Here is a 14,574-nt window from a genome sequence, read left to right as displayed (position 1 = left end):
TGAAAATTCCTTAATGATAAACAGTCATATTGTTGACAAAAGATAAGTACAACTAATTAATACAGACAATGTTCAACCAGATACATCATTCCTAAAATGAAAACAGACTAGTTGGGAATATTAAATTGCTCTGTTAAAAACACTGACAACAAAATCTGTCTTACTGCTAGTAGTCCACTATTTACAAAAATTGTAATATAAAAAGCTTTCCTTTGAGGTTATTGTAAGAGAACTGACCATGAGTTTTGTCCATCTTCATCTATAGATGCACCTCTCCTGTGGACCCACAAACTTAACTGGAATGCTGTTTCCCTCAACACCTATACATATTTGGGTATATGTCAGCAAATATATGCTCTGTCCTCTGAAACTTCACTACAAAGGTCACATACAAAAGTGATAACTAAAATTCAAATTGACTGAAACCTTCAAGTGTTAGCATGATAAGACTCTAACCCCATACAATGCCGTGGGGCAGCAGCACATGCTTACTTGCTCCTCAGCCACCAGCAAAGGATGTGTAGATTCTTCACCTACTGAGGGCAGGCGGGCACTTCCCACGGAAGGATGTCTGCTGGAAGGGTGGGATGAAGCATCTCCAAACGAGGGATATCGGGGATATCCATTGGGTAAGTTCTGAGCAGCAAACCCTGGAGCTGAGTTTGCGTTTATTGGTTTAAGAAAGAATGTAGGGGTAGGGCACAGAGAAAAAGATGAATGAGGATACAATCAGCACTGCGAGGTTTAAGGAGGTGTTTCTCGTAAGACACACAAGACACTGGAGCAGAACAGCACCTCCCTCCACTTTTAACTTTCCACTAACATTTAAAATAATATGAACCCACTGAAATGTTGTGAAGTAATTAGCCTCCAACTAATAAAAAAATTAAAAAAAAAAAAATAATATGAAACACTTTGTGTTTTCATATTTAAAATGTTTATAATTATAGCTAACAGTTTTTCAAAACTCATGACTACTATATTTATGTTAGCCAATGGTAATTTCTAACATGGTATAGATTAAATACCCATAGTCTATAGTTTATAATAGAAGAGGGGAAAATAGACACTTACTTGTAGGTGTTCGAGGTGTCCTAGGGACCTCCAATTCTGTCTGATGGTTATTCCTTTCAACCACGGGTTCCTCCACTACGTTTATACTATTATTCTGCATAATCTCTTGTAACATATTAAATAATTCTTCTGCACGAGCACACTTAAAGGCAAAGATTCCTACAAATATAAACCAGGAGAAAAAAATATGGTCACAACATCTAAGAAAGACAAAGGAGCACTTGTCAAAGAACAAAATTACAAAGGAAGCATTCTGTGCACCAATAGCAAGAAAGGCCTTTCAAATAAATGTCTGATAAATTAATTATATTTCCTGTTTCAAAACACAAACCCAAAAGAAAGTTCACAGAATAATTTTCATTTGTCCATGGGTGATGGCTCAAAATAAGGAAGGCAAAAACAAGATTTGCCCACTTTCTCTAGTCTGCTTTCTAACAGCAGGGGGAGTCTAACCTATCATTACCACAGGAATCCACCATTTGATAGGAGCTTGCTCTGTGGTTTACAATCATTACCTTGTTTAATTATTGGATTACCATTCCACTCTGATACAGAAGGAATTTGATGCAAGAGGTTCCCCAACTTGTCCAAGGACTTTCAAGAAGTAGATGGCAAAAAAATAAAACTATGTTCTGCTTAACTCCAAAGTTTAAGTTCTTTCTCCCAAGTTGTAACAGTAAAGTGAAAGTCACTCAGTCATGTCCGACTCTTTTGCAACCCCATGGACTGTAGCCTGTCAGGCTCCTCCGTCCATGTAATTTTCCAGGCAAGAATACTGGAGTGGGCTGCCATGCCCTCCTCCAGGGGATCTTCCCAACCCAGGGATCGAACTCAGGTCTCCTGCATTGCAGGCAGATTCTTTACTGTCTGAGCCCCCAGGGAAGCCCTGTAACAGTAAAGACAGAGGCAATTTCCTGGGACTAAATCATTTACTTACTTCAAATCTTAAAGTTAATATGAGCCAAAATTCTAGACATAGAAAACCTGCTTAGTAAATGTAGATAAGTGAATACATAGTGTACTATATCTCCTTTTTAAATAATCTGCTTATTTGAGGCTTTTTTTCATTCAGGATAAAAGTAAAACAGTAATTTAAACATATATAAAATAATTGAATTACAGAATGATATTCAAATATGGTGATGTTTGGAGAAAAAAACAAAGGCTCTACCTACCTTGTCCAGTTTGACACCTTCGACCACTTTCAAAAGAAAAGAGATTTGAATCATAACCATAGCGTCGGAGGCAGAGGTAGTGCCATTTTACCGAGTCACGTTTGCGAGTGTATAAAATCAGTTCTGTGTCTGTAAGTTCCATTATGCCAGAACCTAACTCATTTCCATCATCATCCACATTAATGACCTAAAAAAAAGTTTAATTAGTGCTACCTTAATGCTCCCTCTTGGCAGTCATGAACATATTTCACTGATTTCAGGAAAATGTACTATTGCTGATTGGTTCAGTTATTGTTATGTCATTCAACAACCAATGTTTTTGTATGGCATGGATTACGTAGCAGGGCAATACCTGGTTCATATCCCCAAAGAACTCACATTCCCACTGAGGAGGTAAGATACACAAAGACAAAGTCAACATCACAGAACTGTAAATGCTTAACTAACTTAACAAATGAGTACAACAGCCGCTGCAAAATGCAGGAACTGTAGCCAAGGGTTGTTGGAGATGCCTTCACAGATGAAGAGAAGGGACTTTAGCGGGGTTTTGGGTATAAATAAGTGCATGCTCAGTCACTAAGCTGTGTCTTACTCTTTGCAGCCCCATGGACAGGATTAATAGCCCACTAGGCTCCTCTGTCCATGGGATTCCCCAGCAAGAAGGAAATAAAGAGGGTGAGCTGGGGGGTCAGGACTCGGGGGGCACACCCTGAAGACACAGTGCCACAGCAGAGACAAAGAGGGTGCATTTGAGAGACCAAGACGGGACTGGCACCGAGTCCTTGTCAGGGAAGGCCTTGCACTGCTGAGTTTCAGAAAATGGCCAGAGACCTTAAAAACAGATAACACTCGGGGGGAATGTACTATACGCCCGGGTTGGACAAAGTGCTTTACTTGTATTTTGTCATTTAATACCAATCCTAAACTGCAGGTAATACTATTGTCTCCATTGCATACAAATGAACAAAGACTTGGTGACAATGTAACTTGTCAAAGGTCACAAAGCTATGAAGCAAGAGGGCTGTGATTTACACCAAGGTTTGTGTGATCCAGAGGCTGACTTATAGCAGACTGAGGTCAGAATATGAGAGGCATTAATGGCTGTGGGTGAGTAGGGAATGGAGCACTTTGTGTCTAAGTAACAGAACACTACTGAAGTTTTAGAATAATGGAAGAGGAAGATAAATCTGATGTCAACTGCAGGATGGATCACAGAGGTGACTGGAGGTAGAGTTCAGTTACGAAATTATCCAGGCATTAAACAATGACTGGGAACTAGTGACAGGACTGAAGAGGCACCTATAAGATGGCGATTTAAAGACAGTATTATCGGGTCATTTCAAAGAGGGCTGATGGGACCAAATCCAGGGTCTCTTATCACTGTGACCAAAGATTGAGTTCTCTGGAGGGTGTAACAGTCAATCAACAGTGCTGTGTTTTCCTGATGGAGATATAATATTTAGCCATTCATATCCATGACTGATGATATAGGGAGATATAAGATTTAGCCACTCATATCCATGACTATGATATAGGAAGGTAATAAATGTAAAAGTCTTTCAAGTTGGGGGGAAAAAAAGTATTATCAGAACTGTGTGGTTCTAATTGGATATGGAAGACCAAAGGAAAAAAGGATTTCACACTGTCAGTAAAAAATGTTGTCCTTGTTGGTTAAAACAAGAAAAGGCAGAATGAACAAAAGGAAAATAAAAAGAGTCTGAAGATACCAGTGAGGAAATAAGAAATGTGTTAAGTGAAGTAAAAGAAAAGCATCCAGGTAGGCAGCAAGAGCTACAACTTATCCAGTTTTTACTGACCTTAAACTTGTTCCGATGGTTATCTGGGACAGTGTCTTTATCTGGACAGCTACAACAGCTACCCATGGCTTCTTCAGAAGACCATGTGAGCACTACATGAAAGATAATTTGCAAAAAATTATTAGATATACAAATCCCAAAACAGAAAAATACTCTAGAAATCACCTAACATTAGCCCTGTATTATTTTAATGAGGAAAACTAAGCCCAGGAAGGTAAATGGCTAGAGCTAGACTTCATACAACTAGCTGGAGAATTTTACTCAGCATCAACAAGAATAATTTTGTGAGGCAGACTTCACAGAAGCCTCAAATTTAGTTTGCAAAAGTCTGCCTATTTTAAAACTAAAAGAAACCAATTTAAGGTTTCATACATAACACTATTATACTTAAGTCATTCATGAAATTAACCCTTTATGGCTTACTAGGATTGAATGTCTATCTTCATTAATAAATTTCCAAAAGAATGACAGACTTCTGGCTTGTCAAGCATTTTGATTCATACTGTGCACTGTAGTATTCTTTACGGATCCCTCCAGACAAATCTGGTTAGTAAGACCCAAAAGCAAATCTGGAATAGTTCATTAAGAGAGAAAAACAACTCAAAATTCAAACAGTAACACAGAGAATATTGGCAAAACTCTAAGTGTGTCTATCTAATCCTTTCTGACAGAGGGTAAGTGATAAGTGGTTATAGTTACATTAAGTGTCCAAGAACACTCCAAGTGAACAAAGGAAACTTCACTTACAAACAAGGGAAAGAATCAGAATGGATGTGAAAGTATTTGAAAAAAGAGGAAGGGAAAGAAGCATAAGAAGTTACTAAACATTAAAAATACAAATCTGATTAAAGCTTGTCTAGAATTCTTCAGCAGATCTTTACTACCTTCAGGAAAAATAAATGCAAAAGTTCAAAAAGTCCTTTACATTATGGTCCTTGTCTACAAATCCAGTCTAATCTCTCATTCCTCTCTGCTTCAAGCCCCACCCAGTCATACCAAACAGTTTCCCGAGAGCGTCTTATTTCCTCACACTTTTCCACGCTGCTCCTTCAAGATTCAACTCAGAAGACAGTGCCTTTTCTGACTCCAATCAGCTGGGCAAGTTCTATTATGTATCCCCAAAGCACCCTGAGCTTCCCAGTATCACAGCCTCTTCCACACTGTTTACTTAGCCGAAATTGTGATCGACTGTTTACTTATCTTCTGTTTACTATCTATCTTCTTCCTTCCCCTTTGAGCTCCTTTCCAGGAAGGATGGAATTTATTCATTCCTGCTTTCCATGTGCCTTACATAGTAACTAGCACACAGTAGACGCTCTAAGTCTCTTGTAAGCTAAATGAACTGCACTAAAGGAAGATAAAGAATGTTGGCAGGTATAAGGATTAAACATTTAAAAAAAGTATACTAGTGTATAAACCAAAAGAAGTGATAAATAAAATAGTAAAATTAAGATTCATATTTCGTGGTGTCCTCGCACTGGTCAGAATGGCCATCATTATAAAGTCTAAAAAAATAAAGAAGGTGTGGAGAAAAGGGACTCCTACTACACTGTTGGTGGGAATATAAGTTAGGGCAGCCACTATGAAAAACAGTATGGAAGTTCTTTAAAAGAAAAAATGAAAAACAGAATTGCCATATGATCCAGCAATCCTACTCCTGGGCAAAAATATCTACAGAAAACTCCAAGTTGAAAAGATACATGCACCCCAATAATTGTAACAGCACTATTTACAATAGCCAAGACATGGAAGCATACTTAACGTCCATTTAATAATGAATGGATCAAGATGATGTATATACACCTTAAAGTGAAAAGTCGCTCTTTGCGACCCCAAGGACTACACAGTCCATGGAATTCTCCAGGCCAGAATGCTTGAGTGGGTAGCCGTTCCCTTCTCCAGGGAATGTTCCCAGCCCAGGGATCAAACCCAGGTCTCCCGCACTGTACAATGGAATACTACTCAGCCATAAAAAGAATGAAATCTGGCCATCTGCAGCAACATGGACGGACCTAGAAATCACTCACTCACTAAGTGAAGTCAGACAGAGAAAGACAAGTAACCCATGACAGAGCACTTCTATGTGGAAACTAAAACGTGACACAAATGAACTGACTTACAAAACAGAAACAGGCTCACATGCATAGAAAAGAAACTTACGGTGACCAAAGGGCAAAGGGGGTGGAGGGAGGGAGAAATTAGAGGAGGTCTGGAATTAGCAGATACAAATTACTATATATAAAATAGATAAAACAACAACAAGGTCCTACTATATAGAACAGAACTATATTCATTATCTTGTAATAACCTATAATAAGGAAGAGAACCTGAAAAAGAATATACATATAAATGAATAATATGTATATATTTACGTATATATAAACTGAGTCACTTTGCTGTACACCACAAACTAACGTAACACTGTAAATCAACTATACTTCAATTAAAAATGTAAATAAATTTATATAGGGAAAGTGTGTGATGACATAATAAATAAAAAATCTTGTTATATACAGGAAAAAAAAAAGACTCCTATTTGGTATCTTGTAACTAATATGCCAGCTAAGTATCACGGTGTAAAGATGACAGTCAATCGTGTACCGCTCAAGAGTCATGAGTCTAAAGGGACAGACAGAGCTGTCAACAGATAGTGCATTATAATAAACCTTGTATTATTAGATCATAAGAAGAGTTCCATGGACACAGAAAGAAGCAACTAACTTTCTGCATTAGGAAGGGAAGAAGCAGCATTTGAGCTGGTACTCTAAAAGGTGAGCAGAAACAGTGTGCTAGGCAAAACACAGAAAGAGGCACTAGATAAAAAAGTAGATGCAAAGATAAAGGTCATGAAAGGTGGTGCTATCCTCAGGAGAAAGTGAGGGATCCAGTACAACAAGAGTGCGGGGTAGGCTGAAACACAAGCAGGAGCCAAACTACACATCCTGAACAACCACCGAGGGGTCTGGGATGCCAACTAACTTGAAGCTCACCTGCCTCCAATGCCCCCACAGATGGACATGACTCCATCACGACACTTATCATATTCTACTGTCATGTTCAGCGGTCTCACCGGCCACTGCACTGTGGTCTCCACGAGGAGAGGAACCTTGTCTTCTGAATTTTCTAGGGCACTAAGCATACTGTTTGACACAGCAGACAGTTATTTCATAAAAGTTTAATTTTTAAAAATCAAATCATTAAGTGTTTGGGACTTCCCTGGCAGTCATAGGTTCACTGCAAGGGGCACGGGTTCAATCCTTAGTTAGAGAACAAGATCCCACATGCCAGACAGCACAGCAAAAAAAAAAAAAAAATTTAGTAAGTGTTTCATAAATTCTGAGGAGACCAAAAGAATATTTTTCGAAAAATTTTAAAGCAGAGAGATGACAGAAACAAAAAAACAAAAGTCTTCTTGAAATTGCTTATCCATACTCACCACTAACTCCTCAAGAATACAAAGAGCTAAATGATTACTACAGTGTGGCTTTTACTTGAATACAGAAGTCTCAAATGAATAGTTTTCAACTATTTCTCAAAAGGAGTAGAAAAACCATTCTTCTGCTTAACATCTTCATAGGCTACCTGTTCAGGCAGCACCTCTGATTCTGTCAGGGATGTATGAATGGTGGTACAATCTACCTGGGGACTCTATCCATGTTCAGTGTTTCAGTTCAGTGCAAAAATAATGAAAAGCCTAACATGTGACACGAAATCCTTGTATGCCATTGCAAAGAGAACAAATTTCATCCTCACAAGATAGAAAGCCACTTAAGTATTTTAAGCAGAAAGCGAGGTGGTCATGACTTCATTTTAGATACCTCCATCTGCAAGGTGAAATTTTAAGAGGGAATTTAGCTCAGAGGAAGGGAAAGCCAGTTAGAGACTACTGAAAACTGAAGTACGCCGAAGACTTAGAACTGGAGCAACAGTAGCAAAGATGAATACTGTCAATTTTAAAAATATTCAGGAAATCAAGTCAGCAGCATTGAGTGTCTAGCTAGGTATACAGGAAGTAAGAGGTAATTTTCAGTGCAGATGAAGGGTGCTGGCTCTATTACTTGAAATAGGAAAATCTTTTCAGGTCTTCAAGAGGAAGTGATGGTGGTTAGTTCAGTTTTAGACATGTTAAACTGCGATTCCCAGAGAACAACCGAATGGAGACATGTAATAGAGTTAAGTGCATCAGAACGGGCTTGAGGGAAGAGGTAAAATATTGGGACACATGGTATTTGAAACTATAAAACAGAAGATCCTGCTCAAGAACGGGATAAAGAGCAGTCTGCTGAAGCTGAAATTCTGGGGAACACAAATGTGTAAATACTAGAGAAAACCAAGTGACGGAGAAGAAAAACAATCAGAATGGTACAAACTAAGAAAAGAAAGTGTTAAGAAGGAGGGTCCTCTCCATGATGGAGTATTAGGTAGAGGTAGAAGCCATTATGCAGTGAGCAAATGGAAGATGAGGAGTAGTCCTCCAGAGAATAGAAAAGGCTCTTTTAAGAACACAGTGAGAAAGGAAAGCCTCAAGTGACAGGGTATGCTTGGACATGGTTTCAAAAGAAAATACATTTCTTGAGTTATTTATTGTTTTAAGATGACACAGGTTTATGCAGATTTGTAATCAGTATGTCAGTTCAGTTCAATTCAGGTGCTCAGTTGTGTCCGACTCCTTGCAACCCCATGAACTGCAGCACGCCAGGCCTCCCTGTCCATCACCATCTCCCGGAGTCCACCCAAACCCATGTCTGTCAAATTGGTGATGCCATCCAACCATCTTATCCTCTGTCATCCCCTTCTCCTCATGCCCTCAATCTTTCCCAGCATCAGGGTCTTTTCAAATGAGTCAGCTCTTCGCATCAGGTGGCCAAAGTATTGGAGTTTCAGCTTCAACATCAGTCCTTCCAGTGAACACCCAGGACTGATCTTTAGGATGGACTGGTTGGATCTCCTTGCAGTCCCAGGGACTCTCAAGAGTCTTCTCCAACACCACAGTTCAAAAGCATCAATTCTTCGGCGCTCAGCTTTCTTTATAGACCAACTCTCACATCCATACATGACCACTGGAAAAACCATAGCCTTGACTAGACAGACCTCTGTTGGCAAAGTAATGTCTCTGCTTTTTAATATGCTGTCTAGGTTGGTCATAACTTTCCTTCCAAGGAGCAAGCGTCCTTTAATTTCATGGCTGCAATCACCATCTGCAGTGTCAGTAAAGTTTAAAGAATATAGGAAAAACCAAAGGAAAGAGACAGTCAGAGACGGATCAAGACAAGCAGGGAGACGAGACTAGAGCTGAGTTCTGGGACCCAGGCTCAAAAGCGTGCCCAGAGGAGAAGGAATGCCTTGTGCTCCGAGTAGCTGTCACTCAGTAGAAAGTCACTCAGTCAAGTCCAACTCTTAGTGACCCCAGGGACTATACAGTCCGTGGAATTCTCCAAGCCAGAATACCGGAGTGGGTAGCCGTTCCCTCCTCCAGGGAATCTTCCCAACTCAGGGAATGAACCCAGGTCTCCCACACTGCTGGCAGACTCTTTACCAGCTAAGTCATCAAGGAAGCCCTCTGAGGAGAGAGAGCAGAAAAGAAAGATGAGTGGAACATATCAGAGAAGCTGAAACAGATAATATCCATCATCTTTCATTTCTTCTGTAAAACAGAAGGCAAGTTTGCAGAATGAGGGACTTGAGCAGAATGTCAGTATTTTGCCCTGAGGAGCCACACAAGAAAAGCAGCAGGCTTATTAAGCAGGCTATGCTGAGACTGAGCAGAAGCTGGAGAGTAAGATTATATTATTTTTCTAGCTGTGCTCAGCAGTCCAGAGGGTAGACAGTTCAACTGACCCGGGTCAGAGTGCAAAAGGACAAAGAAATGAAAGGATATTGGCAATATAGGGGTTTGAAGTGATGGGCCAACAGGTCTGCTCAGGAAAGAAGCACAGAAAGAAGAGGGCTGATGAAACAGGAGAAAACAGAGGGAGGCAAAAGGGAACAGGAGGCCTCAGCATGGTTTAAAAAATCGCCTTAGTATGAGTGAGAGTGGCAAACAGCTGGACAGGCGGTTCTGCTCAATCTTCCAACACAGAAGGAGACTTTTTTAAATGCAGTTTTCACCCACGTCTCTGACTCCTCCTCCTGAAGCACAAACTCCCAGGCAGGGGTAAAAACAAGACATTAGATATTCTACATCTATGACAATCAGATTAATACTTGGAGACAATCTGGGTTACCTAGACCTACTAATATGCATGAATACTGTAAACACTTGATGAGAAACCACATGATCTCATAAACTCATTCAAGTTTATAACTCCGCAAAAATACAAAGAGATGTACTATACTCCCTCTAAAGGTAGCCTCTGCTTGGGAAGACCAACATTGCAACAACTGTGCCAGACATTTCAATTAGTAAACACTGTCTTCTTAAAGTCAGTTGTCCTTATTTTGAGGTCTGGGAGGTAACAACGTAGTTTTTTAATCACTCAGTTGTGTCTGACTCTTTGCGAGCCCATGGACTGTAGCCCACCAGGCTCCTCTGCCCATAGGATTCTCCAGGGAAGAACTGGAGTGAATTACCATTCTTTTCTCCTGAGGATCTTGACCCAGGGACTGAACCCAGGTCTCTGGCATTGCAGGCTGATTCTTTACCATCTGAGCTACCAGAGAAGCCCAGAGAGGTATCAGGAGGCAAAATAATTGCATTCAAAATACCGTTATTAAAATCTCCAGTTTAAAAAAATACAGTTTGTGGACTTAGTGAGTTTTTAAAAGTAAACCTCCACTTACCTAGATCTGGCCATTAATCTTCTTAGCCTCTGCTGCAGCATCAGGAGTTTAATCATACTTCAAAACCCCATGTTTTCTTTGTTTGCTGACTTAACCTAGAATTAACAAGAAAAAGTCAAGAATTTGTTATTTCTTTAAAGACAGTTTTTCTTATGAGACTTCTGGCAGCACTGTTAGTTCAGTTAATCTATTTAAACAAACTAAAAAGTCTAAATTTTTATTAAAATGTAGCATTTTAAAATTTAATATAAAATGTCTGCTGCTGCTGAGTCACTTCAGTTGTGTCCGACTCTGTGTGACCCCATAGACGGCAGCCCACCAGGCTCCCCCGTCCCTAAATGTCTACATGGTACCAATTAACACAGCCTTTCCGAAAGAAAAGTAAAAATGCAGTAGCTCTAAAAGCCCATTTTAGCCAATGGCAGGCTAATTCTCCATCTCCAGTCACTTCTCCAAAATCTCACTGTCACTCCTCCTCCCAGAGCTGACACTAGAATCCACGCTCTGAATCTTCCTAATCCACAAGGGCCCCCAGAATAAAATCAGAAGAGTCACTCATCAGAAAACAGTATCAACAAGCATGCCATAGAGCCTCAGGATAATGACATAAATTATAGCAATAAATTACAATCTAGAGTTTCAAGAGATTACAATATACTTTTGAAAATTTTCTGGCTATTCACTTTTTACAACACATGAAAAAAACTCAAATTCAAACATGAGCACTAGCCATTTACTGAATAGCTATACTATATTAGGCATTATGTTAGGGGTTTTACAAAGCTTCATTTTAATCTATATATTAACAAATATGACTGATACCCAAAACAAATATTTTCAAAACCATGAACCCACACACAAACAAAATTTTTCATGCTGGACTTCTACCCTATACATAAAATTAGTGGTTCAGCTAGGAGTTTGCTCAGCACTTGTGAGCTGCTGCTACACCCTACATTAGGGTGGGCAGCAACCAACTGCCTTTTCCTTAGCAATTTTTTTCCCCCTCCAGAAGTTTAACATACATCATGCTTTACCTCTAGCTTATAAAACTGTCCAGCTAATTCTACCATAAATCGTTCCTCTTATGTGATGTTTGTCCAGCTCTCTCTTTTAAGAGATTTTAGCCAATTAACTAAGAAAAAAAAAAAAAACCTCTCTTCTTTTCACTCGATCCACTCATAAGCATCCCGCCACCCCTATCCTGAAAAGAGTTTATTCATAGTAAACATGATTAAAAGATGTATCCCAATATCAAGGAAAAGTCCTAAGTTCTAAAATGAAGTTAAACATACAAAAGAACCAGTGTGCAAATCTATAAAGCTCTTGATAATATTAAAAACCCTCTGTGATGGGGAATAGGTGTGAATCTATGGCTGATTCGTGTCAATGTATGACAAAACCCACTGAGATGTTGTGAAGTAATTAGCCTCCAACTAATAAAAAAATTTAAAAAAAAATAAATAAAAAACAAAAATAAAAACCCTCTGTGAGAAACTCTGGAAAATTTATATTCTCACCTTCAGATCTTTTTTCTTTTACTTCTAATTTTTAAAATTGTGGGAAAATACACATAACAAAATTTACCATCTTACTCATTTTTAAGGGTACAGTTTAGTAGTGATAAATATATTCAACACTGTACAACCAATCTCAAGAACTCTGAAACTCTACACCATTAAAAAAACAACTCATTTCGCCTCCACCCAAACACTAGCAACCAACATTCTACCTTCTGTTTTCATGAGTTTGACTAAACACCTCATATAAGTAAGATTGTACGGTTCAGTTCAGTCGCTCAGTCATGTCCGACTCTTTGTGAGCCCATGGAGTGCAGCGTGCCAGGCTTTACCTGTCCTTCACTATCTCCAGAGTTTGCTCAAACTCTGCACTGACATGACATGAGATTGTACAGTATTATCTTTTTGTGCCTGCCTCATCTCATTTAGCATACTGTCTTCATGGTTCATCCATGCTGTAATATGTGTCAGAGTTCCTTTCCTTTTTTTAAAAAAAAACTTATTTTGCATTGAGGTATAGCCGATTAACAATGGTATAACAGTTTCTGGTAAACTGAAAAAGGACTCAGCTATACACACACATGCATTCTTGCTCCCCCAAACTCCCCTCCCGTCCAGGCTGCCACATACCACTGAGCAGGGTACTTTGTGCTACACAGGATGTCCTTATTGGTTACCCATTTTAAATACAGCAGGGTGTGCAAGTCCATCCCAAACTCCTTAACATCCCTTCCTCCCAGCAACCATAAGTTCATTCTCTAAGTCTGTGAGTCTGCTTCTGTTTTGTAACTAAATTCATTTATATCATTTCTTTTTGGATCACACACATCAGGGATGTCATACAGTATTGCTCTTTCTCTGTCTTAGTTCACCCAGGACAACAATCTCGAGGTCCACCCATGTTGCTGCAAATGGCATCATTCCGTTCTTTTTAATGGCCGAGTAATACTCCAGAAAACTAAGATCATGGCATCCAATCCCATCACTTCATGGCAAATAGATGGGGAAAGAGTGGAAACAGTGGCTGACTTTATTTTTCTGGGCTCCAAAACCACTGCGGATGGTGACTGCAGCCATGAAATTAAAAGATGCTTACTCCTTGGAAGGAAAGTTATGACCAACCTAGACAGCATATTAAAAAGCAGAGACATTACTTTGCCAACAAAGGTCTGTCTAGTCAAGGCTATGGTTTTTCCAGTGGTCATGTATGGATATGAGAGTTGGACTATAAACAAAGCTGAACACCGAAGAATTGATGCTTTTGAACTGTGGGGTTGGATCTTGAGAGTCCCTTGGACTGCAAGGAGATCCAGCCAGTCCATCCTAAAGGAGATCAGTCCTGGGTGTTCACTGGAAGGACTGATGTTGAAGCTGAAACTCCAATACTTTGACCACCTGATGCAAAGAGCTGACTCATTTGAAAAGACCCTGATGCTGGGAAAGATTGAGGGCAGGAGGAGAAGGGGATGACAGAGGATGAGATGGTTGGATGGCATCACCAACTCAATGGACATGGGTTTGGGTGGACTCTGGCAGTTGGTGATGAACAGGGAGGCCTGGAGTGCTGCGGTTCACGGGGTCGCAAAGAGTCAGACAGGACTGAGGCTGAACTGAACTGAATGCTCCGTTGTGTGTATACACCACATCTTCATCCATCACTGTCGATGGACATTTGGGTTGCTTCTATGTCCTGGCTATACTTAATAGTGCTGCAATGAACACTGGGATGCATGTGTCTTTTTTAATTATCTTCTCATGGTATGTGTCTAGTAGTGGGACTGCTAGGTCACATGGTAGTTCTATTTTTAGTTTTTTAAGGAACATCCATACTGTTCTCCATAGTAGCTGCACCAATTTACATTCCTACCAACACTGTAGGAGGGTTCCCTTCTCTCCACAACCTCTAGCATTCATTGTTTGTGGATTTTTTGATGACAGCCATTCTGGCTTGTGTGAAGTGATATCTCACTGTAGTTCTGATTTGCATTTCTTTAATAATGAGCAATACTGAACATCTTTTCACATGCCTCTTGGTCATCTGTATGTCTTCTTTGGAAAAATGTCTGTTTAGATCTTCTGCCCAGAATTCCTTTCCAAGACTAAGTAATATTCCACTGAATAAAAACTTGCTAATCCATCCATTGATGGACATTTATCTACCATCTGGCTATTGTGAATAATGGTGCTATGAATATGGATACACAAATA

The 14,574-nt window shown here is 39.6% G+C and overlaps 1 protein-coding gene and 1 non-coding gene across 5 annotated transcripts in view; one reads left to right on the top strand and one right to left on the bottom strand.

Annotated features, from left to right (window-relative positions):
- FRS2 (fibroblast growth factor receptor substrate 2) overlaps positions 1–14,574 on the bottom strand; it is a 101,663-nt gene that overhangs the window by 6,392 nt on the left and 80,697 nt on the right. For all 4 annotated transcript variants that reach the window (XM_043446274.1, XM_043446275.1, XM_043446277.1 and 1 more), the window contains 5 exons: positions 10,847–10,941; positions 4,067–4,158; positions 2,250–2,436; positions 1,075–1,233; positions 493–656 (listed from right to left, as the gene is read on the bottom strand). In XM_043446274.1, the coding sequence (XP_043302209.1) occupies positions 493–656; positions 1,075–1,233; positions 2,250–2,436; positions 4,067–4,132 (576 nt within the window). In that variant the 5' untranslated portion in view covers positions 4,133–4,158; positions 10,847–10,941. The remainder of the gene's footprint in view (positions 1–492; positions 657–1,074; positions 1,234–2,249; positions 2,437–4,066; positions 4,159–10,846; positions 10,942–14,574) is intronic.
- On the top strand, positions 3,581–3,707 carry LOC122427864. The gene has a single exon (XR_006265566.1). It is a non-coding gene; the product is annotated as a small nucleolar RNA SNORA25 (small nucleolar RNA).

This window comes from Cervus canadensis, chromosome 25, assembly GCF_019320065.1.
Source record: "Cervus canadensis isolate Bull #8, Minnesota chromosome 25, ASM1932006v1, whole genome shotgun sequence".
Classification (NCBI taxonomy): domain Eukaryota; kingdom Metazoa; phylum Chordata; class Mammalia; order Artiodactyla; family Cervidae; genus Cervus; species Cervus canadensis.
This window is presented reverse-complemented; position numbering and strand designations above follow the sequence as displayed.